The sequence below is a fragment of the Amblyomma americanum genome, chromosome 10 (assembly GCF_052857255.1).
Source record: "Amblyomma americanum isolate KBUSLIRL-KWMA chromosome 10, ASM5285725v1, whole genome shotgun sequence".
In the NCBI taxonomy this organism is placed as follows: domain Eukaryota; kingdom Metazoa; phylum Arthropoda; class Arachnida; order Ixodida; family Ixodidae; genus Amblyomma; species Amblyomma americanum.
In genome coordinates, this window is record NC_135506.1 from 3,920,877 (window position 1) to 3,944,099 (window position 23,223).

General features: G+C 43.1%; 1 protein-coding gene across 1 annotated transcript in view; it reads left to right on the plus strand.

Annotated features, from left to right (window-relative positions):
- Nucleotides 1-23,223, plus strand: part of LanA (laminin subunit alpha) — a 103,090-nt gene that overhangs the window by 57,437 nt on the left and 22,430 nt on the right. The window contains exons 37-52 of the mRNA XM_077639930.1: nt 59-270; nt 2,901-3,001; nt 4,690-4,870; nt 5,630-5,773; nt 6,962-7,113; nt 7,518-7,622; nt 8,135-8,246; nt 9,648-9,815; nt 10,667-10,857; nt 14,790-14,906; nt 16,707-16,864; nt 17,671-17,797; nt 18,948-19,041; nt 19,494-19,610; nt 20,553-20,738; nt 22,442-22,596. Of these exons, the coding sequence (XP_077496056.1) occupies nt 59-270; nt 2,901-3,001; nt 4,690-4,870; nt 5,630-5,773; nt 6,962-7,113; nt 7,518-7,622; nt 8,135-8,246; nt 9,648-9,815; nt 10,667-10,857; nt 14,790-14,906; nt 16,707-16,864; nt 17,671-17,797; nt 18,948-19,041; nt 19,494-19,610; nt 20,553-20,738; nt 22,442-22,596 (2,320 nt within the window). The remainder of the gene's footprint in view (nt 1-58; nt 271-2,900; nt 3,002-4,689; nt 4,871-5,629; nt 5,774-6,961; nt 7,114-7,517; nt 7,623-8,134; nt 8,247-9,647; nt 9,816-10,666; nt 10,858-14,789; nt 14,907-16,706; nt 16,865-17,670; nt 17,798-18,947; nt 19,042-19,493; nt 19,611-20,552; nt 20,739-22,441; nt 22,597-23,223) is intronic.

Sequence of the window (23,223 nt, forward strand, 5' to 3'; positions counted from 1 at the left end):
TCCCCTCAGTGTGGAGCACAGTGCTGCCTCTAACCATGCATCATCTTCATGTGTCCAGGTGTGATGCCGGCTACTTTGGCCAGCCAGACGTAATTGGCAGCACTTGTGAACCCTGCCAGTGCAGTGGCAACATCGATCCCGAAAACCCCGCATCGTGTGACTCTGTCACTGGCGAGTGTGTGCTTTGCCTGAACAACACGTTTGGCCAAGCCTGTGAAATCTGTGCACCCGGATACTACGGCGACGCTGTTGGGGGCAAGAACTGCCGTCGTGAGTATACCGCTCAGTCCCTTTAGGAGCCTACTGCATTTGTGTGATGATGGCAAACTTGCGTGATGGTGTAACTTCAGATGGTGCCTTATAGGGTAATTGGGTGGATTCCAAGAAGCTTATCACGAGGCAGCAGAGAGCCAGCTGAGTGGATAAAATGGCTACAGTTGGCACAGGACAGTGAAATGGGCCTGGATCCTGCGCATTGGATGTGATTAGCATTACAAAACAAATGATTGGATGTAGTTAGTGTGATTAAGCTAGTGATTGGATGTGGTTAGTGTGACGAAGCTAATCATAAACTTGGTTATCGTTCTCTGTAGTGATTATTTCAAGCTCCCTGAAGCCGCAAAATTTTTAAAGAATTATTCCGCGCTTGAAAGTAGACAAACTGTAATCCAAGTCTGTACTGTAGTCCATTTTGTGGGCAAGAGTACACAATAACATATATCTATAGGCTTTCTAGCATATAACCTCCAATAAAAAGAGAAATTATTGTGTCATATAGGCCACCCTTCCTTGCGCCTATATCTGCTAGTTTTGCATTCACAGAGAGGATTTTGTGCTTCCTCGTAGCAGATGTGGTTGCACTTGCTGATGTGGCAGCAGCTTAAACGGGCTCTGAAACACCTTCTGAGGAGAGCACATGAACTCGTTCAATCGCTACATTGTGTGTCGGGAACACTTGGGCCAAATAATACTCCTCTACAAGCAGCACACAACCCGCAATCATGCGCGAAAGTTGACAAGTCCTCTCCAGTGACTTTCTCATACTCGCGCCTTCCTCTTATTTCACATGTCTGCTTACGTCGGTTAAGAGATGACTATTGGTTAGATTCTTTCAGACGTCTCTCAGCTACCAGGGCCGCAGCCAGTCATCTGCATTGCTCTGGCTGGTCAGGAAGCTTTGCTGTCCAGAGAATTTGGAGTAGAGTGGTAGCACTGGCGAAGGGGTGCTCACTTTTGAGAGTGAAAAATGGAACGAGAGGAGAGAGAAATGCGCGAAAATGTCGAAATTTTGACTACAAATTACTCTGCTTCTACAAAACGCATTTAAAAAATTTTTGCTGGTGGATATTCTTGAAGTGGCGTCCTTTAACATCCTTAGCATGCCATACTTTTATTGTGAGCTTCTTTCGGAGCCCCTTTAAGGGGGCTTTGAAATCCAAGAAAAAATAGCCAAAAATATTTTTTTATAATTGTTGTATTTGCTAGTATGCCTCGTTTTTTTATGCTGTCCCAAAGTTTCATTGCGGAAATTGACCAGAAAATACTTAAAAGATTTTTTTGCGGGAACTGTGGTTGCTCTGCTTTGTGGAGAAATGGTTGAACAATGGGCATTTTTCTCTGTTACGGTTTTCTGTCTAGATACTTGCCACACGAGGCAGATTTCTTTATGGCTATTTTATCTACTTTGACCTTGTTTATTTTGTTGCACTCCTAGGACCAAATAGTGCAGGTCAAGACATTTTGTTTTTCAAATTTATGAATTTTAAATTTTTGTATGAAATTTTCTTCTCACTCTAGATGTCAACAGACAGCTCATTGCAAAAATTCAAAAACACAATTTTTGCTTTGGAGAAAAGAAGTTCTTAGAATGTCTTGAGCTGTAGCATGCCAGTAGGAACAGTGAACGTTGAACCAGCCCTCTGCCACATTTTCTTAGCTTTGCAGCCTTTTCACAAGGTTCAAAGGAAAAAGATATTGGAAAACAACTTTCTGGAGATGCAACAGTGAAACTTAGTGAGAGTAGTCATAAAATTATTTCTAATATGCTCAAAAGATTTTACGTAAACACATAAAGAAATAAAAGAATTTTTTGCTGAATGCCGCATCCCCGATAAGACATTAAAGATGATGGCCTGATTTTTCTCTGTTAAATAAGAAGTCCCACCATTTTGTGACTGTCTGGCATTCTATGAATGTGCACATTCCATTACCTTTACTCAAGGTCTCAAGCATAAAAAATATATACATAAATGGAGAAAGTCTAACAGTAAGAGCTGATTTAGTCATCTTGACCAGCCCTCGGTTCCTATGATGAATGAAGAAAAGGCAGAAAAAAGACCGAGGAGTCTGTGCAAAAATGAATAATGCTGCTGTCAGTACAGAGAAAAAAATTTTACAGAAAGGCAGTGAGAAAGATTGTCATGTGCTTGTTGACGTAAAAGTTTGAAAAGTAGATATAAATTACAAAATTGGATTGTAAGAGAACAGTTAACTCATGAGTAGTAGTGACCAGTGTATTTGAATTAGTATGTGGTTTGTTAGGTAAAGCCTTTGGTTACATATGTGCACGTACTAGAAAGCAAAAAAGTTTGAATAGACCAAGGGTGTCGTCTAGATTTAGTTATTGCAGGGTGCATAAAAACTTTACTGCTAAAAATTTTGAAACTTCTTTTGAGTTAACTAAAGGTAGGATTATTTCAGTGTACATTGTTGTGGGTGGTCTACAGATTTTCAGTGTTGCAAGCTCTCGTGTTATCAGTTTTTGGTGCAATTTAGCGATTAACTCTAAATCTTTCACCCACAGAGATCATGTCTACATCGCAGAATCACTGCTCATTTCAACTGCTCAAACACAGCATGCACACTGTTCATTGCTTTTGTTTTGATTTTATCTTTTGTAGAATGTTCCTGCAACAAGTGTGGAACATTCTCCTGTGAACCATCCACAGGAATCTGCAATTGCCATAACAATGTGGTTGGAGACCTCTGTGACCAGTGTGCTGTAAGGACTTATCTCACTGGCTTATATCTTTTTCTTCATGTGTATATGTGTAAGTGTGCACATTTTTATGGAAAAACACGCTAAAAATGTGGGTTGTTTCATCCTGGTTTAAACTGAAAAACAGCAAAAAAAAATGGAAGATTGGAATTGGTAATTGGAAGAAAAATTGAAAAATTGGAAGAAACATTATGAGTATCGTGAGGTATCTTAAACAGAGAAAAAGAGAATGGACAGAAAGCACCGCATACTACAAGAAGTTAAAAGCAGCTAAGATGAATACTTTTGACTTGCAAGGTGCAGTTACATAAGAGCTATACACAGCAAAAATAAACTTTAATAAGCAGGCATTGACATCTATGCAATGAGATGGAGCCTGCTGACTCTTGAAAAGTTAGGCTTCTGATGGCAGAAATGCATGGAAAGCATGCATTCTGGGTGAACTTGAGTGGATTTATTTATGTGCTGCCAGTCATGTTGTTTGGCAGATTTGAGCTTTTGGACTACCCACTAGTTAATAGTGGCGACATCACGACAGCCTGACTGGTGCAAACAATGTATATGCATATATGTGTTCAGATAACTAATTTTTGTAGGTTTTATGCTTCTTCGTACTCTTCAAAAATCTGCTAGCGGTTTTCTCTGTTATTTGGTATTTTATGTATGTCCTAAACATGCTTTCTGACCATGCGGCATATCATCAGAATGCCATAATAGTGAACCGTTTACATGCTCCATTTTAAGAGGTTGACATTAACCTTTGGAAAATGGCAGGCCTTAAAAGTATGTTGGCTGACAAGGAACTCATAAATGTGCGTAAAAACATGTTCTTGATATCTTTATGCGTACTTCCGTTCATCTAGCTCCAGTCATAGGCATAGAAAGCAAGTGCGTCGTGTAAATGATTGTTAATTAAGGTTGCCAGGCAGTAGTGTAGAACAGCTTACTTTGTCTTGCACCTTTTTGTAGTAGTACATCGACTCCACCACACAATGCTGCAGAGAAAGGAACAGTTGGAGCTCTGAGTGCTCACCTCATGACAGGTGCAGTTGGAAACACAGATCTCAAAGCAGTGATTAATTCAATAACCGGTGTAATTGTCAAGACATTGCCAACAGAATTTCACATTTCAAATAAAGGAATGATTTGTGAGGACTTGCACTCTCATATCTGTGCAGCAGGATAACGCATTTTAATTTTGGGCCTTTATTTCTCGAAACAACTTTCCAGACTTGAGGCACCAAGTGTGCCAAGAACAACACCAAGAGCCAAAATCTTTCGGTATAAAGCACAGTGTGCCTTGATGCAGCATTTGTCTTGATGCGAGCACAGTCTTAATCATTGCGGTGATGAGAACCAGTATCGTGGCCACCGCATAGATAGTGCACATGTGTATGAGGGGTAGGGATCGGTCTGTAGAATGCACCATGGCACACAGAACGAAGTATGTGGCTCCTGCAAAGAACCATAGCCTTCTGATGCTCAGTCGAGTGCATGACTTTGCACAGCTGAACCAGCACTGCTTTGTGAAGTGAGCTTTGTCCTAGTATTGGGTTTTGTATGCCATACTCGGTCCAATTGAATTTGTCGAGAGAAGATTGGCTGCTTGCCTTGTTTGAGTAGCGTTTGAAGCTCCTGCCAGCAGACGTCATTTTCGTGGGTCGTTTTATGTTGTGTGCCTTGTGCTGCAGCCCAACCACTGGGGCTTCAATGCCTGCCAAGGTTGCCGTGCCTGTGACTGTGGTATGGCCTCTAAATCGAAGCAGTGCGATCTCGAAACGGGTCAATGTCCATGCCAGCCAGGTGCTGGGGGCCCCCGCTGTGAGGTCTGCGAGCCAGGGTTTTGGCAATACTCCTCCAGTGGTTGCATTTGTGAGTGGATTTCAATTCATTCGTATTGTGGATTGCAAATGCATGCCTCATGTTATTCTTTATAGTACACACACTGATGAAGGGGGTGATCATGTGATCACACTGTTAGGAGGTGAGACAGTAGTCGCACATTTTTTTTCATCCCGTTGCCATATAATCTCGTGTAAAGGTCGCACATCTGTAGGGCATGGGCCGCACTCCCATTTTGGACTGGATAATTGAGAAAAAAATATTCTGATACTTTTTTTTTAATTCGTGTATAACCCGCACTTTCAAAATTCGCACCCGAATTGCAAAAAAAAGTGCACACCTTACACACTTTTATAAGGTATTTTGAAGGCTTCTTCTGCTTCTAGAAATTGATAACCTATTGTTGTCAGTGGCTGTAGAATATGAGAGGAAATGCAGGAGAGCCCGCAGAACTCTTGTGTTTGGGTGAGCATTCATGCTTCATTATTGATGAGTCGGTGAAACAGACGGAACTCCACTCTTGACTACAAAGTCTGATTTGTGATGTGGTCTCTCAGCATTGTTGATTGACATGTCATTATAGTGTTGTCACATAGGCACATGTGAATTCATTCTGCACATCTGCTGACAGTGCACATGGCATTTCGCTGCGTGTCACCTTCAGGGGTTCTGGCCTGCATGTGAACTACTTGGGTACTACATTCCTGAGTACGACTTATTTACGTGGCATGTTGAAAGTGTGTTGCTCGTTTCCTAAGCAATCTGCCCCTAATCCCCGTCACTTTCCAGCGTGCAACTGCGCGGCCAAATTCTCGGCTGGCGCTGTGTGCAACCAGCAGACGGGACAGTGCCAATGCCTGCCCGGTGTGGTGGGAGAAAAGTGCGACAGCTGCCCACACCGGTGGGTCTTTGTGGAACGACAGGGCTGCCACGGTGAGTGTGTAGCATGGGCTGTTGGACTGGGGCTGACGTTTGCTGCTTTGCAGCCAATTCTTACTCGTGGTAGCCCATGCAGAGCTGTTCACTGAATGGTGTTGGCCTGTAACCAAATGGTGTGATGTGGTCGTCCTTGCTACATTGACTGTGCACATTAAAATGGTGAGCAGAACAGTGATCAAAAAATTTTAAGCTAAACTTATGCAAATGTGCGAAACATCGGAGAAAGTGTTTGAGCCACCTCCTCACCATTTTTGCAAAGTACAGCTGAACTAGACACAGTGGCTGGTGTGCAGGGTTGAAATTGATAACTGAAAATTCTCCTGGTGGATGTTTCACAGCAATTTAGTGCACTTGCTCATTTGGTAATTCCTTTCTCAACAGGCGAAGTAAGGCCTGCATCAAGGCAGGCTGGAAAGATCAATTCAGTGTTGTGGACACATTACTGTATAAGCTTTTTGAAGAAAGATGACTTATTCACATTTGTACATGATACACAGTAACAGTATTGTCAGGAGGATTTGCAGATAGCATGAGGTTATGCAAAAAAAATGAAAAAAAAACCTTGATTTCGGTATGCAGCTTTTTGATGCTATGGCCATCTATAGGCCATAATGCTATTGGCCATAATTTCATGAGTAGAGATGCGAGCTAGTTAGATGTTCATGCTTTTTAAAACAGTGCAAAAGACATTGAAGAAAACAAAAAGTGACACACATGGTGACACAGCCAGCCTTGCAATTTTAGCTCTGTTAAATGTTTAATTTCCTCCCACTCATCGGTGCCAATACATCATTTCTTTAATATAGCTTCATATATGCTATAGGACTATTCTCAAAGCTTTGTATAATACTTGATTATGAAAATGTTTGAACTGCAAAAATATCAGGTTACATTTTGTGCAATCGTGAGTCATGTATGACACAAGCTGATTTTATAGTCAAATTTCTAATCGGTCACCCATGTTTCAATGTCATTTGCCTTTTGAATCATTCAGTACAAAATCCTTCTAATGGAATGAAATTGCCAAGAAAGCATTGCACTAGCTTTCAGAATACCACGCATAGTGTTACCAGTGTCTCTAAATACGAAATAATTTTCATGGTGCAACCCGATATAATATAGTTGTGCTGCGACAACATATGCCTTGTTCATGCGTCACATTGCCATTTGATGTTTGTGCAGAGTGCGGCGAATGTGTGCACGCTTTGCTGGATGACACGGACCAGCTGGCAAACCTCATTAATGGCATCCAGTTTGAGGTGAAAGACCTATCGGCAACGTACTTGGCTAACCAACGGTTGCAGGTGGTCAACCAGTCCGCTCACGAGCTCAAGGTATATGATAGCCCTGGCTGTAATTTTAATGCAGCTCATTTTTTATATATGCTCATTTTATGGATTAAGCCATCCAAGTAAATAGTAGTGGCTTTATGAACTGTAAAAGTTTGGGCTGTTTCTTTCAGTCTTCGCATAAGATATTTTGTTTAGCATTATGCATGTTGTAGCAATTCATAGCTTTTGTATGTTTGTGTCACAGTGCTTTTGCTTTTTTATGCACATGGAAATATAGGCAGGGAGACAATGCCCTATTGTATTCTATGGAAAATTTCATGATTCCTCTACTATTTCATTCCAGAAGTGATATTTTGCGGCCATTTTCATGCATCTCGCTTTGAAGTCACGATTGCGATTGGGTTGGATTTGTGCATGGCTTATGAAACCTTTTTTTATTTTTTCAGCTTCAGTTTGACACATTCAAACTGGAACAAGAAGCTGACGATGCCAGTCCCCTATCACAGAATGTCAGTGACTTGGAGACTTTTGGCAATGGTGTCCGTAAGAGTGTAAGTGTGCAACCATTTTGAAACACACTTCTGGTGGATATTGTTGAATTACTACAAAAATTACAATATACTGCCTCCAGTTGGCATGGCTTTATTTCACACATGCATATTTGAATAAGACAAGTTGTCGGGCTAGTTAGTGTTGCATCATATTGGTCAAAAGTGCTTAGACGTACACACGGATGGAACACAAAACATGATGACATATGCGTTTGTGTTGTCATGCTTTGTGTTCCGTCTGTGGGTCTAAGCGCTGTTGACAAATGCGATGCATATTTGTTGTTGAGAAAACATATTTTTGTCACATTGTTGCATATATGGCTGACAAGGTAGTTCCGCGTATGTATTAAAAAATTATCTGGCCATAAATAGTAGTGGCCAGACTTTTTACAGCGTGAATAGAGTTGCAACTCATTCATTGAACTGAAAAAAAAAAAAAGATTTTGAGTGTTAACTTGCAATGAGAGTGATACTATGATGTGGCTCTGTCTGAAAGTTTGCCTTCTGTGTAGATGTCAGTAATCCTGTCCTCAGCCAAGACAAATGAGAACGCTGCATTTGCGACGAAGATGGCTGCTATTGAAGAGGAGTCTAATGTCAACAAGACCATCAAAGACATGCAAGGTAAGAGCGCATCGTTCACTGCGAGGATTGCAACACCTGAAGTGTACTTCAGAAGGATAGAACGAGTGCAAGACGCACTTTTGGTTTGTGTTGGGGCTTGGATCATGCGAAAAGAAAACCTGCGAAGTACATTAGCTGTGCATGTTGGCTACCTTTATGCAATTATTTTTTTATAAAAGCAGAGAAATAGTTTCTTACACGGTAATCCAAAGAGCTTTGCCTTAATGGACATGTGAAAAACTGCACTGGCCATGTGAATGCTTGTTGGAGTATGAAACAGTGAACATAAATATCCATAAAACATTGAAAAGTTGAACATGAATGTCCTTCGGTGATGCAGTTTTCATTCTTTGTCTCAATTTTACAACCCAACGTGTTGTAAACTTGGCTTTACCACGCTTGGGCTTTACCACAGGAGGCTAATTTCGGTCCCTCGCAGATAGATTTTTCATCGAGGGAGGGATGGCATTGGCGCATTTCACCCGCAACAGCTGAGCACCAGGGTTGGGGAAATCTTGGTACTACTTATTGGAGAACCGCTGGGTACCTGGTGACACTGGGAATCGAACCTAGCACCTCCCGTATGCGAGGTGCATTCTCTACCACAAGGCCACCGCTTTGGTAAAAAAGGGCCACAAGCCGGCTTTACCGCGAGAGATGGATTGAAGTTGTTTGATGGCAGAACAAATCGCTGACGCGCACCAGTGCAACAGTTTGGTTGAATACTCTTTTCCCAAGCATTTCACCCTGGAAAAGCCGTGCACCAGGCTGGAGAAAATGTTATACCCACTGTATGTTTGTGCCTTCGAGGTATTTGGAACATCGACTATGCAAAGCAAGCCACACTGCCTAGCCACGTGGGTTGTTAATTTTTTACAAAGACTGTACATGTGGAAACTGTGATCCTTCTTATCTTAACTTCCTGCAGTTTCTCTTATAGTGTGTATTGTGTGTTGTACTTTTGCTTTAGAGTGCACTGGAGTGCTCTGGATTAAGGCTCGCCTCTCGTAAAGTGCTGTGCACCACGTACCTGCAGATGCATGTGGAGCTGAACATACGAGCACGCGTTCACTTTGCTGTTGTTGTCTCTGTTCGGACTTGTTTGGCATTCATTTTGTTCAACTTTTGTTTTTGTTTACAGAAGAAAGGGTGTGCGACAAGGTATTTTAAATTGGTGAGGCATGCATGGCACTCAGCTGGCTCTGAGGTGAACATTAAATCTAGCAGTCGAGGCCTCGACCCCTCTGGCGGTGTTCATTTATATTCTGCTACAGATTGTACACTGGCAAACATGAACCTACAGTTCGCATGGTCTCAAAAGAATTCCATCTTTATTTTTTTTAACTTCCAGGCCTCTTGCCTGTGAGGTTACATCTGAAACTTTTTGCTTTCTCTATGCAGACATTTTATTCAACCTGCTGACATTCTCGGAAGGCTTGAGCACGTCATCTGCGAGCAACATTGAGCCCATGCTGCGAGAAGCAAAACTTATCGCCGAACGACTCAACGACACCACTTTCGTCCCTGAGTTCCGGGGAGCTGAAGATGAACTGGCTGAAGCTCGAGAAGGTATGCTGTCTGCCATTTTTAAAAGAATGATGAGATTAGCAGCTCGTTTGTCTACACTTGATCTCACATCAACACTTGATTTTGGATGTAGCGAGTGCGTCCTGATGACTTTTTATAGTCATTTCTAAAGGAAAGATGCACCGTTGTGCTTGCAATAACATCATAAGCATGGTTGAGCAAAACTGAGCTGCTTTTGGCATTAATGTAGAATAGAGAGTGGTTGACATAAAGTCCTTCATTTAATGTGATAATTTCTTTTTCTAGATATAGGTATTTCACAACATGAGAAACATGGTTTTAAACGATGCTTGGTTTTGAAAAAGAAACAGCATCACTAGTGAAAACATTGTCATCATAACCACTGTGTGAACAGCTTCAGGAAAAGCTGTATATGGCATGAGCTCCCTAACCTAACTGTAACCTCTGGCATGCGATTATGCTAAATATGCTGTCAAGCAGCACTGGTAATAATGCCCTTCCAAGGCCAAGCTGTGCTATTTCAGCATCAGTGTAATTTAACCAGCACTCAGAAGCTTTTAAGCAAAAGAAAAGGATTATATTATTCCTTTTGGCTGGAATGTGTGAATGAAGAACTTTTATGGTTTGTTGCTGTCATCTGACCATCTTTTCCATCATGTTTGAGTCTGGTTGTATTATATGAAGTCATATCTTTTGCAATAGTACCCTTATTTTTAGCTCTGCATCTGAAAATCAATGAGCATGCATATTCTTCAGTTATTCGAGGCATTGAGCAAAACATATATGACACAACTTTTCTGTACCCAAAGCGTGATACAGCATCGCGTGTAGTCGTGGTAGGGAATCAATGTTTTGTTCTCTTCCTTCGACAGCACTGGAGCATGCACAGGAGTTTTCGCTGCCAGCAGTGCAAAACAATGCCACGCTGGCCGAACTGAGGCGGAGCATGCAGCATGATCTCGAAGACCGTCTGCATGAGTTGGCCAACCACACGGCACGTGCTAACACCATGACGCGCAAGGCCTTGGGACTGCAGCAGCAGGCCAACAGCTCGCCATTCAGGGTATGCCACATCTGACTCGCCGTAGTGGCTTGCTGTTCTTCAAGCTCGCTCGTCGCTACTCATGTTGTTGTGGGGAATAGTTTCCTTGTTAGGAGTGTGTGGCAGTAAAGGCGTCTGCTACAACAGACTTAGTTGCAGGCAGTGGCACAAGAGGTCGCTAGTGTACCTTCCAGTTGCAAGAATAAACAAAGGAGGTCGCTAGATGCCTGATGGAATGGGGAAGGATGGACATGGACGGAAGGGCAGAGGAATTAAGGTTGTCGGCATGAGAGCCACATGTGTTGGGAGTTTTGTGTTTCGGGGTGTGATGACCTTTTTATTTAGTAATACTGCTTTTTAGCAATGCATATTTTGAAAGGAAAATTCAAGTAAAATTGCAGAAACATGCAGCAGGATAGCATAAATACAAATGCAATGCAAGCTCAGCCTTAAAGTATGAGCAGCTAGGTGCCATCAATGACCACACAAAAGAACCGAAGGGAAATTACACAAACCCAGCGAAGGGTCTTGTAAAGCGCGCTGCCGAGGTGCAACAATATTTGGGTTCCTCTGGACAAGTGAGGCATACGTAACCTAGCAGCTGAGAATTTTGTCCGGCAGAATTAATTTTAAGCACACTGTGCTATCAAATGCTTGCCATATGAAAGTCTTCAGCACAGAATCTCCTTGTGGGTAATTTATATTCACACATTTCTGTCATAAATGAGAACCTAATTTTACTCTCATCGCCTACGTGAAAGTCTGCAATAGGGAATCAAACTCATTTTAGTTGATATTAACTGGGATCAACTGTTTCTAGCTGATAATCAGCTGGCCTTAATTATTTGGAAGCTTACCGTATTTACACGATTGTAAGTTGACCTATTTTTCAAACTTTGAAATCCGAAGTGGGGGGGGGTCGACTTACAATTGAAAAGAAAACATGGCACTATTAGTAAAGGTGAGACAAACGAGATATCGGGCATGCTACGGCGTGGTTTCATTTTTGCTGCGCGGCTCCGTCGCATCACTCTTGGTGCTGGCCTTGAGCAGCTGCTATGTCAACGCACAGAACTGGCATCCCCTCTCCCCCCGCGGGCGGCAGCCGATGGCGGCTATCGATAAGCAGCAAGCTGGCACCCCACACACCACACACGTGGCTGCAGAGTGTGGCTGCTGATAAGTGGCCGCGGCCCGATAACGCAATAGCGTTCTACGGGAAGCTCAAAGGTCCAACACATTTTCTTTTTACTTTCAAATGCGCGCTCGGCGCTCAAGGGAGCGTTAATAGTTGATGGAAGGGCCGCTGTTCCAATCGAGGCAGCACCCCCACTCGGAACGACAGCGACAGTAGCCGACGGAAGAGCCGACGCCATTCACACGTAGTTTCTCTTTAGCTCTGACAGATTTGACTACTGCCAGCCTTGTTTCACAAGTTTTAATGTAGTGCTTCATCAGTCGTCATTTGTGCTCCATGTCGAGTAAGCGACTGGCGCTCATTCACGGCTACATTCAAGATGGCTGTCATTCTTTACGCCGAAGAAACGAACAACTACGCACCAGGCCACAAGCTCTATGTTCGCAACGGTTGGTACAGGCGTGGCAGCTGCAGCAAGGCAAAATTTTCAGCTGTTCCACGCGATGTCGTGATGTGGCTGTTTGCGAAGCGTGGGATTTCACTGGACGACAATGTTAGAATGACATGACATGCAGCAGCGATCACGACGGCAGCACTAGTGAGGACGATGGCGCAAGTGTGGACGAGTAGTCGAGTGACTAACACATTTTCGTTTTGGAATGTGCCCACGGGCACGGCCGCGCGCGGCAGCCGGTAGCGGCTGGTGATAAACGGCAGCCGCTGGACTATCGCATTCAACTATTCAAGGTCAAGCTTAAACAACCTCGAAGTTTTTTTTTTTTTTTTTTTCGGAAATGTAATTTGGGGGGTCGACTTACATTCAAGTCAACTAACAATCGTGTAAATATGGTACTAGTTTCAGTGCATGTTTTGTTCATGTAAGAAATTTAATTGAATCATAGCACTTAATCATACCCAGGCGCTTCATTGGGACCAATATTTGAGACGTTTCTACAATGCTCTTTATTTATTTACTTTCAATACCTGAAATGCCCCTGTGCAGTGGTATTACATGAGGGGAACTTCACATGCTCCAGGCCAAGTGCTATGCAGTGGTCTGAAGCAATACTCTTCCTGTTCAGAGCCGCCACGGTGGCTCAATGGTTATGGTGTTTGGCTGCTGATACCCAAAAGATGCGGGGTCGATCCCGGCCGCGGCGGTCGCATTTCGATGGAGGCGAAATGCTGAAGGCTTGTGTACTGTGCGATGTCATTGCGCGTCAAAGAACCCCAGGTGGTCGAAATTTCCGTAGCCCTCCACTACGGGTTCTCTCATAGCTGGAGTCGCTTTGGGACATTAAACCCATAAAACCAAAACCAATCTTCTTCACTCTGGCCTGTAGGCCACTTAAGCTTCGCCTTAAGCTTCGCCTTAAGCTTCGCCTTTGAGAGTTGAACGCAATAGCATTTCCGGGCCTTGTTTGCATAGCCTTCTCATTCGCTTCTCATGCTTCTTGAGCGTCACAACGACATATGCCTTTTCTTCCATCTTTATCACACGGTACTCGGGATATTCAGCCCACTTCTGCTGCATTGCGGCGGGCTCCCTCGCTCGGTACTCAGCGTCTTCGGCCTGCTTATGTCGCATCGCCTCCACCTGCCTTGCAAAATACTCCGGGTCCTCAGGCCACTTCTGGTGCATTGCATCAGCCTCTCTTGCCCACATCTCGGCATTTTCGCACCGCCTAATCCTCGTCGCCACTGCTTGCCTAGTCTTCATCTCTGCCTTCTCGGTTTCAGCCTTATGTGGGCAACCACACCGCTGCGCACGAGCAGACTTAGATTTACCATCCTCATTCGCAGTAGATGATGACTCATATGAGTGCCTCGCATTGGTAGACGGCACATCTATCGCAAACACAATACAGAAGCGCATGTGCTTTGCTTCCTTACTTATGATTCATTATACAGCTTGCGCAAGCCATCCGTTGCGGTAGCATGGTACGATTGCGGGATTTTCTAGTGAGCACCGCATGCCGGCACTAAAATCGCAGGTAAGCAATGCGAAAAATCAGTGGAAATGTACTTTGCCACTTGCTTAATTATTACTTCTATAATTACGTTCTTTCTATTGATGCACCTTCTCATTAGCTGACAGTCTTAAGGCAATGCATACACTAGGCCCATCTTTATTTGGAGAGAAGTAACGAGGTTCTTTGACTGAGTGTTTGCGTGGTTGTCTCGCAATTCCATGGGTCTGCAAGGTTTTTTATTTCTTTGCTTCCTGCTGATTTTTGCATTACAACCACAATGATGCTGTCACTGGCTTTCCTGTGAGACGAGGCTCTTAACACTGTCGCGTTAAAATATCTTACTGCCTTGGTAAATGGGGATTACACATTTGTAGTTTAGCCCAGGTTTAACAGCCGCAGAGTGAAAACCTTTAACTGGCTTCAAGTACAGCCTCTGGTTACAAAGCGAGGCATCATACTCTTTTTTTTATTATGACATATCATGGCAATTTGTTCTCAAGGATGTCTGGAAGGAAAAAAAAAGTGGTGACGGTTTAGCAAGTTTATTTTGTTCCAGTCCCCAAACAGGCCTAACACTGAGACTAGATAGGTACTGCAGAAAAAAAAAAAACATTGCAAAATAACAGCTTTCTGTCTTTGCCCTTCTGATAGTAAAGCCGCTGGCCACACATTAGACACATTTCACATATATGCTGATTGCTCTCAGCACTGTTGTAATGGTGCCTATCACTAACTTGACATTCTTATTGCTGGATCTGTTGCGTGTTTTCTCACTGAATGCCTGGTTTGCAACATTCATTATACTACAGTTCTGATGAATGTGGGTTCACTTGCTTCTTCAGGGCCTGGTTGCTCAGAGCCAAGAGCTACAGACCAGTGCCGAAGAACTGCTGGGGCAAGGACAGGAACACCTGCGCCAATGCTCCAGCTTCAACTTGGATGCTGACAGGGCTCTTGATGTGAGTGTAGGATCATCAGTCATGCATGCAGTGGCTGTACACTGTGCACTAGGTCCCATGGAAGTGGGTGGGCTTTCAGAACAAATACAGAGAAGGTAGCAACAATTATTGCTGTGATCGAAGGAAGGCCGGCCGAGCGATAAATAGTCTTGCTTGTGACATTCCTGTGTTGTGATTTAACAATACACATTTGCAGGTTTATTAGTTGGCTTGCTGTGGTTGCAAAGAAAATAAATTGTACTTTAATTTTTGAAGAACAAACACAAGATACGCATGGTGGGATGGGTGCTGACTCCATCTGTGGTCAGTGCCCGCCCTGTCATGTGTGTGTCTTGTGTTCATCATTCAGAAAATAGCTCTGCAATTTTTTTGTTGCAATTGTCTTATGATGTTCTTGTGTTTCTTTTTTTTCACTTTGTAAGGACAGTCTTTTTGGAAATGCTAAACTTTGCGGGTAAGGCCATTTTGGTACTTGTAGTCTAAAGGGACTCTGAGGGCAAATTGAAGGATTTCAGTGTTGTATTCATGAAGAGACCCCCTCTCACCAAAAACGGAGCCTTTATAGGCCAGGAAAGAAGACCCTCCCCCTGCCAAAAAAAAACAACGAAATACTGGTGTCGCTCTCACTGGCCTATTTTGCAAGTGAAATGCATGCATCAACACTTAATTTTTGATGTGGATCCCAGAGGCTAGGCTACACTGCCATTCACTTCAAAATACTGGTGACCATTTTATGTTGACTTAGATGTCACAAGTTCGAATTGAGTAGCAGAAAAATTTTTAAATTAAATTTTTCTGAGCCATGAATGCATCTTTTAATTGCTGCTGAACAAATGTGCTCTGAAAGAGATATAGAATCTATTTTTACTTAGAACAATAATTCGATAAAAGTCCTCAGAGTTCCTTTATGGTAGCCACTCTAATGACTGTTGCGTTGATCAGAGAAAATTGAAAAAAAAAAAAAACTTATCTCGGCCCAACTCTCCACTTCTTCAGGCTCAAATTTCGCACAGTGGTGGCATTTGGTGGTCAGTTTTGTTTTATATTACATTTGGGTGGAGTACTTGCCTGATTCAGTCAGAATAAATCGAAATCTCCATTGTCTGTGGGGATGGTGTATCAAAAGAGCAAGCTTTCACTACAGTGGTACCAGTAGCGTGAGCTGAGCTCACCGGAGGAGTGAACACTTTGTCTATAGCTACCATTGAGGCTGTGGTGAAATGCGAAGGGGAGAAAGTGGTTGCGCGGTTGCTTCGAAAGTGCTGTCTCGACTGCTGTATCTAAATTGGGCACAGAAAACATCGTTTCGCATGACTGCCCCGCACCTTGCGTTCCCCCCATGCATTTCTCTGCGGCATCCCTCCATGGCGGAGTAGAGTGTTCTGGAGGGCGTGTGATGGTGTTACCGACATCATTGCTGAGAAAGCTTGCTGTTTTGGCTTACTGCTGTCGTGGGCAATGGAGATTTCCATTTAATTCTGACCGAATCAGGCAAGTACTGCACCAAAACATAATATAAAACAAAACTGACTGCCAATGCCACCTCTGTGCGGAATTTTAGGCCGACGAAGCGGGTGGTTAGGCCGAGATAATTTTTTTCAATTTTCTTTGATCGATGCAAAGGAGAGCATAACAGCGATATTGTGCTCTGGTCATAGGGCCACACAAGCAAATCCTAATTAAGTAATGGCTAGGCCCCGCTAAATGCAATGAGAGGTGAGTGCACTGTGAAGCAGTATTCAAATCTGGGGAACGGTAACCAGCTACAATGCTCACAATATTACATGGGCACCACTGCAGGCGCTGGGTGACAATGAGCGTCGACTGCGCGACGCGGCTGACCAGCTCGGGGACACCCTGGCCAAGGTCAAGAAGCAGACAGGCGATGTGAAGCCGATAGTTCGTGAAGCAATTGACCACTCACAGCAGCTGGAAGACCAGGCTCAGGAATGCAAGAAGTAAGTCTCCTCACCTGCAGATGTTCAGCTGACAGCATCGGGAGCACACAGCACAGACAGAGAGGAGGTTTTTTTCTTTATCTGTGCCAATGTGCTGTTTGGACATCCAGACAACTGAACCATCAGATTTGCATTGCAGCCATATCAAGGGAAACTCTTTCCGTAAATAGAGCATAATTGTTTTACAAGGGAAATAAAAAGATAATCGATTTAATAAGCTAAACTAAATGCAATGAGGGTGCGCTAGCATCTTCGCACCTTCGTTGGCGCACTACACCAGCTACATCCCACGCATAATGGGGCTTTCCTCTGGCTGCTGCAATCTGAACATGTGACTAGAACTGGCGTGGCGCAAATGTCCTCTTTTCCTGTTAGTGTGACGCAGGTTTCCTCCTTTCCACTGAGCTGTAGCTATCGTGTAACCTGTAACTAGTGTGACATGATTTCCACATTTTCCTCATCGATGAGGCTGGCACGACACTTGGTCATGGCTGTCGCGAAACTGGTTTCCCTCCTTTCCACTTGCCCACTTGCCCACCAGGTTGTGGGCAGCCTGCCGTCGTTGAGCTTCAACCGCAGACAGCACAACTTTTCACTAGCGAGGTATCTAGTGCTAGTGCAGAAAAAAAAAAGAAATTGTTATATTAAATTCAGCCAAAAGTAAACAAAACCTTCTTATCTGTCTCCTGGCCTTGACTTCTGCATTCAAACTGCAGAAGTGAGAAATCACCATAATATTGAGCCTTAGATTTTGCTCTAGCACCGTAGAATGTACTTGTAACTCTTACTCGTTATTTTTTTTCCAGTATTCTTTACGACACAAAACAGACGTCTGAATCAGCACTGGCCTATGATGAAATTGTCAAGACTCTAGATGATGCGCTCAATTATTCACGTGGTGCAAAGGCTGCCTCTGATGAAGCACACTCTATGGTAAACCATTTTTCTTTATCATGCTTTTTTTTTCTATTTGTGCAGGTGTCAAAAGCTTCTGGTTTGTTCTGCCCTATTGCCTTAAAAGGAAATGCCAGTACTCCTGTTGGTGTTCTTAGTGTCAGTATATTAACAGTCAAAAGTGGTTTGGAATAGCTTGGTTGGCGTTCACTTTCTGCAAAGATGCGCTAGTGATGCGCTAGGGTATAAAGCAACAGAAGCAAATGTATGGTAAATACGTATGAGCAGAGCACAACAAACTGATTGATTCTTTTGTAGAAGGGGCAACCTGTATAAAAAGTAAGGTCAGATTGATTGTGTGACTGCTAAGTTCTAGTAACTTTGCAGTTTATAGAATAAACCATTAATCAATTTATTCTACAAACTACAAAGATTATGGAACATTTAAATGCGTAATCCTGATTTCATTTATGCCTGTTGTTTTTCACGTTCATTGCCTAAATTTCTGCGGTTTAAAGGTCTCTGTTGCAACTTTATGAATGTTGGTTGAGAAACATAGCCTCAAAACTTCAACATTTTCTTGACATTTTATGCCAATAGAATCAACTGAACATTATTTCATTTCATGGTTGAGTACATGTCATTGTCAAAGCAATCCAACACAGGACTGTATGTTTTGCTTGTGAATTTATGGTAGCTCATTTTGAGTCAATTTATGCTGTAATATATATCGGGTAAAGAAATTATTCAGTAAAGCATTTGACATTGAGTCATGTCAACAAAGGCCTGTATAGGTCCTCACATGCAGAGAAAATTAAAGCTTCTCCAAATTGACCAGTGACATTTTTTATACATTGAGGCATTTCGTATTATTGCTTATAATATAAAATGTCGCCTGAGGCACGCTTGCATCTGCAGAACAGATGACTCAGATACCTATTCTCGTCGTTCTTGTTTGATAGCAATAGTGTTTCCATACTAGTATCCTGCTTGTTGGCAAGGGCTGCTTGCAGGAAGGTAGGTACAGCAAGATGACTCTGTCCGCGACTCCACAATGCTTCGTTCATATTTTCGTGAAGTGTTAGCAGTCCTGTGTCTTATGATGCTTTTTAAGTGCATGGTTCTCTGCTGCATGAAGAAGCTTGATGCTTTGGGAAGTCTTGGGTAAATGTCATAAACGATGCTGCAGTCCGTCGGCATCATTGACCGTGCTTCCGACTCCAAAGCCAACAGTGAGGGCCTTCTTCAGGAAGCAATGGAACTGGAACAGCATGTAGAGCAAGGTGGGTTTGCAAACATGCTTTGCTGACGGAAACTATTTTGAGCTGTTCCTGTAAATTGTCAAAAATTCCGGAGCTTTTATTCTTTAGTAGACAAATGCTAAAAGCCTGTGAGACAGTACTGCATTACCCTCTACTATAGTAGTGCAAGTTACGAATTATCATAAATCAGCACATCTTAATTTACTTTTAGGATGAGCAGCTGCCTCTGCAGGCATTAAGGATTTTTTTATTTTGCAAACAAATCTTGCATTCATTGCACTAAGGTACTCATCTAATGAAAGACATGTGACAGGTAGGGCTAGTAGCCTAATGGTCAACTTGCAGTGCATGCTGTAGTGAATGCAATGCTGATATAGGGTTCATGATGACCAGTGTGCCCAGGGTGCTGTGGTGACTATAATGAATTTATGATTTCTTGATTTCATACTCTCTTCTGTATCTCTTATTTTCAGAGATGAAGCCCAGAGTGACAGATGCTGTCGGAAAACTTGCAACCATTGAGCTTCACAACAAGATGAATGCCAAAGACTTGGCAGAATTGGCTCGTGACATGGACAATTTGCAGACAAGTATGTTGCTTTCATGCAGATACCCTTCCGCTGCTTAAGGTTTGAGGGTCTGCAGAAATCCTGCTGTTTGCTGGTTTTCACTCACTATCAAGAGCTGAGTTTGTTTCCACTTATTTATTATTATTTTTTGCTTCCTTGTATTAAGTGCTCATATCTATTTATCTATTTATTATTCACAGCAGCATCTTTTGTTGTGGAAGGTAGGTTGTAGAAGGTCTTAGAAAAAAAATTTTATTAATGAAATCACAATTATGGGATACTCAGAGAACATGTATTTTTGCGTGCTGATTCCAAATATGTCATTTAATTTTATGTCCGTGTGTACTTATGCAATATATGTTATGTAACTTTTTATGCAACTTTTTGCCGAGAGTTTTAAAGAAATTCTTCTATAGGGAACTTGCTAGATTGCTTGCCATTTGTTTCGCTTGACATTAAGCTATGCAATAAGGGTAAAATTATTGTCCTGCCTGTCATAGAAGTTGAGGTATAGTATTTTGAAGTTGTCACTTTAGAAACAGAGATGAAAATTTTTCTTCCCATTTGTGAAGTGGAAAATTCAAAACCCTCTAACTCAACCTCTATGATAGGGTTATAATTTTGCCCTTATGCATACCTTGATGTCAAGAGAAGCCAATGACCTGCATTCCAACAAACTCCCTGCGGCAAAATTTCTTGAAAGCTCTTGCCGAAATGTTACTTAACATATTATATAAAATTCACAAGGACTCGTTTTACATAAAATTAAATTACATAATTAGAATCAGCACTCAAAAATACATGTTCCTTGAAGATTTTGTAATTGTGACTTCATTAACAAATTTTTTTTTATAACATCAGCTTTCCCCCTTAAGTGCACATTGCAAAAGCACGAAGAGACGTGCTGGTCAAGCACATTAACGAGAAAGCATGATCATAGAGGCATTTTGTCTTGCTTTTCAGATGAAGCACAGCAAGCCCTACAGACTTCAGCAGCTGATACACGAGCGGCTGCTGATAATGTGCAGGAGTCATCGAACAAAGTTGACGCCATCCTGCAGCGGCTCCCAGGCGAATACAGCCACAGCAGAGAGCTTTCCAGCGATAACGTGGCCTACCAGCAGGCTCTGCTGGCTGCCAGCAACTACAGTGAGTGCACACATTCATTTAGTGACAGAACCTTCTTTCTCCACATACTCTCACACAGTGACTGTAGAGGGAGGATTAGGTACAGAGTTGAGAAGCTGAGGTCTGTTTACTTGCGCCATGTCGCTTTGTCATGTTTCGAGGGTGATACAACACGCAAATGCGACACATGTGGCTCCCATACCTACTGCCTTTGTTCCTCTGCCGTTCCATGCCCGTCCATCCTTCTCTGCACCATCTCGCACGTAGCGCCCTCCTGCGTTTATTCTCCCAAATGCCAGGCGCACTAGTTCCCTCCTGTGGCACTTCCCACAACTGGGTCAATGCGCCTCACCTCACTACAGGCTCTTCATTAAACTGCATGGTCTGCAAAAAGTAGCCACAGTTTCCTTTTCAGTCTTGATACCAGTCACTGATAACCAAATATCTGAGTAAAAGGCGAAAGAATAGGCTACTTGCACTGAATCTCGAGCTGAGCAGGATTGTACTGTTACAACGTTAAGTTTAAACATATGCAGCTTTCCAGAATGTTTGTAGTAGATATTCATTTTCTGGATTGAACCTGGGATGACTGCCTGACATGGGCATTCATTCTATCAACCAAGTGGACTGACCAGCATGCTAGCAAAGGGTAAGAGTGAAGCCAAACTGATCTTCAACCTCGAGGAGCTATGAAAACAAAGTATGTAATTTAAGTAGCAGAGATTCATTTGAGCAGCATTGGCTGAAAAAGAAGGCATTTCCTTTGACCCATTTGACAACAGAGAGCATGAGACAGTTATACATATTTTTCTTCATTTCTATACAATTAATTTAGATGCTTTCAATCTTGTGAATATCGAAATTATTGAATATCGAATAAGATATCTTCCTAGTCTATTCACAGCTGAAAATACGCCCCCAAAGTTTTTAGGCACCAAGTTAACGAGCAGTTACACTTTGCACATACGCGCCTTTTCGTCTGTGATACCAAGTGCGCGTGATATCGAGATGTCAGATCTCTGCACCATCACAGGCACAATGGTGTTTAATGAATCAAATACCGTATGTACTGGCATAATGAACCCACCCCACGCTTTTGTTGGTGAGAATATATATCTTTTTTTTAACTGTTAGCTTTTCTTATTGCATTCTTCAGTTTCATGAAGTGTGCAGCACAGACCTTGGCAGCGTGCCAAGATACTACCCAGGGATAACATCAGGGTATGTTTATCTGATGATAAGGGCTCCTGCCATGGTGGCAAGCCTGGCATGCCAGGTAAACTTGGCTGAGCGCCAAGACGCTGTGGCCTCTTGACAGGAACGCTGGATGCGGTGCCTTGTTTGCCGTGCCGCTGTGCCCTGCCCTGCTTCGCCCCGCGGGGCCAGTGTATGTTAAAAAGTCCTAAAATATCGGTGAGCACTCGACCATTAGAGAAGAGCGTAGCAGTTTAAACCAGAATGGTATAAAATATCCGCTACACTGAAATGCCAAAGAGGAACAAGGACCTTTTGCACCCCCCCCCCCCCCCTTCAAGCTATTTGGCGAACTTGAAATGGAGAGTGAAAATGGTTTAGGAAACAGTTACTACTTTGTCATGGCAAAAAAGTCTGTGAAAAGACTAATGCAACGTCGTCAGCAAAAGCCTACTTTTGTGTCTTGTAGCAGCCTAGGCCGTTCCCTTCTTTGAATGAAATGGGCTAACGCTGCCCCCGCTTGTCCTCAGTTGATCGTGCCTTGGCTCCTGAGCCGGACCTGGGTCGCTTGGCCAACCGTCTTCAGCAACGACACAATGCCATGAAGGACCATGCCGCAAACATCCAGAAGGAGCTGGAGGAGCTGCGCCGCAAAGTTGCTCTGGCTAGGGATGTGGCCAACAGGGTCAGTGAACGAATAGAGTCGATTTTATGTCTTTGACTGGCTGTTTTTATGTTTGCCTGGCAGCAGCAAAAGATGCATTCATTATTGAGAAAATCTCATTTAACATTTTTCCACTAAACTCGTGACAAAAGGGACCCTGTGCTCACCAATCACCATTTGAAAGTGAACGGTGGTGTAGTCTAGCCTCCGGGATCTGCATGCAAAAAACTGTGACAACACCTGTACTTCATTTCAGAGTGCAGCTCTTAAGCGCCCATTCATCGGTTGAGCCGCATTGTCGTTGTTGGTGTAACTGAGCCAAACCATAAATAAATTTTAAAAAAAACATTACCACAACTGTGACTCCAACCCGCGGCACTGTGAACAGATCAGCTTCACTGGCCACTGCACGAGAGCAGTAGGCTATCGCAGCAGCCGAACTCGTTTCGTGTTAAACTGCCGCACACTCTCGCACCGTGCATTGCACATCATTGTCTTCTACAACTAATACTGCTATTGGACCAATACACACATTCTCGCATGCTGCGCATTGCACATCTTCGTCTTCATCAATTAATACTACTATCGAAGTAATATTGTTGCCAGACATGCTGACGACTCAGGAAAGCAAAGCAACGAGCCTACAGA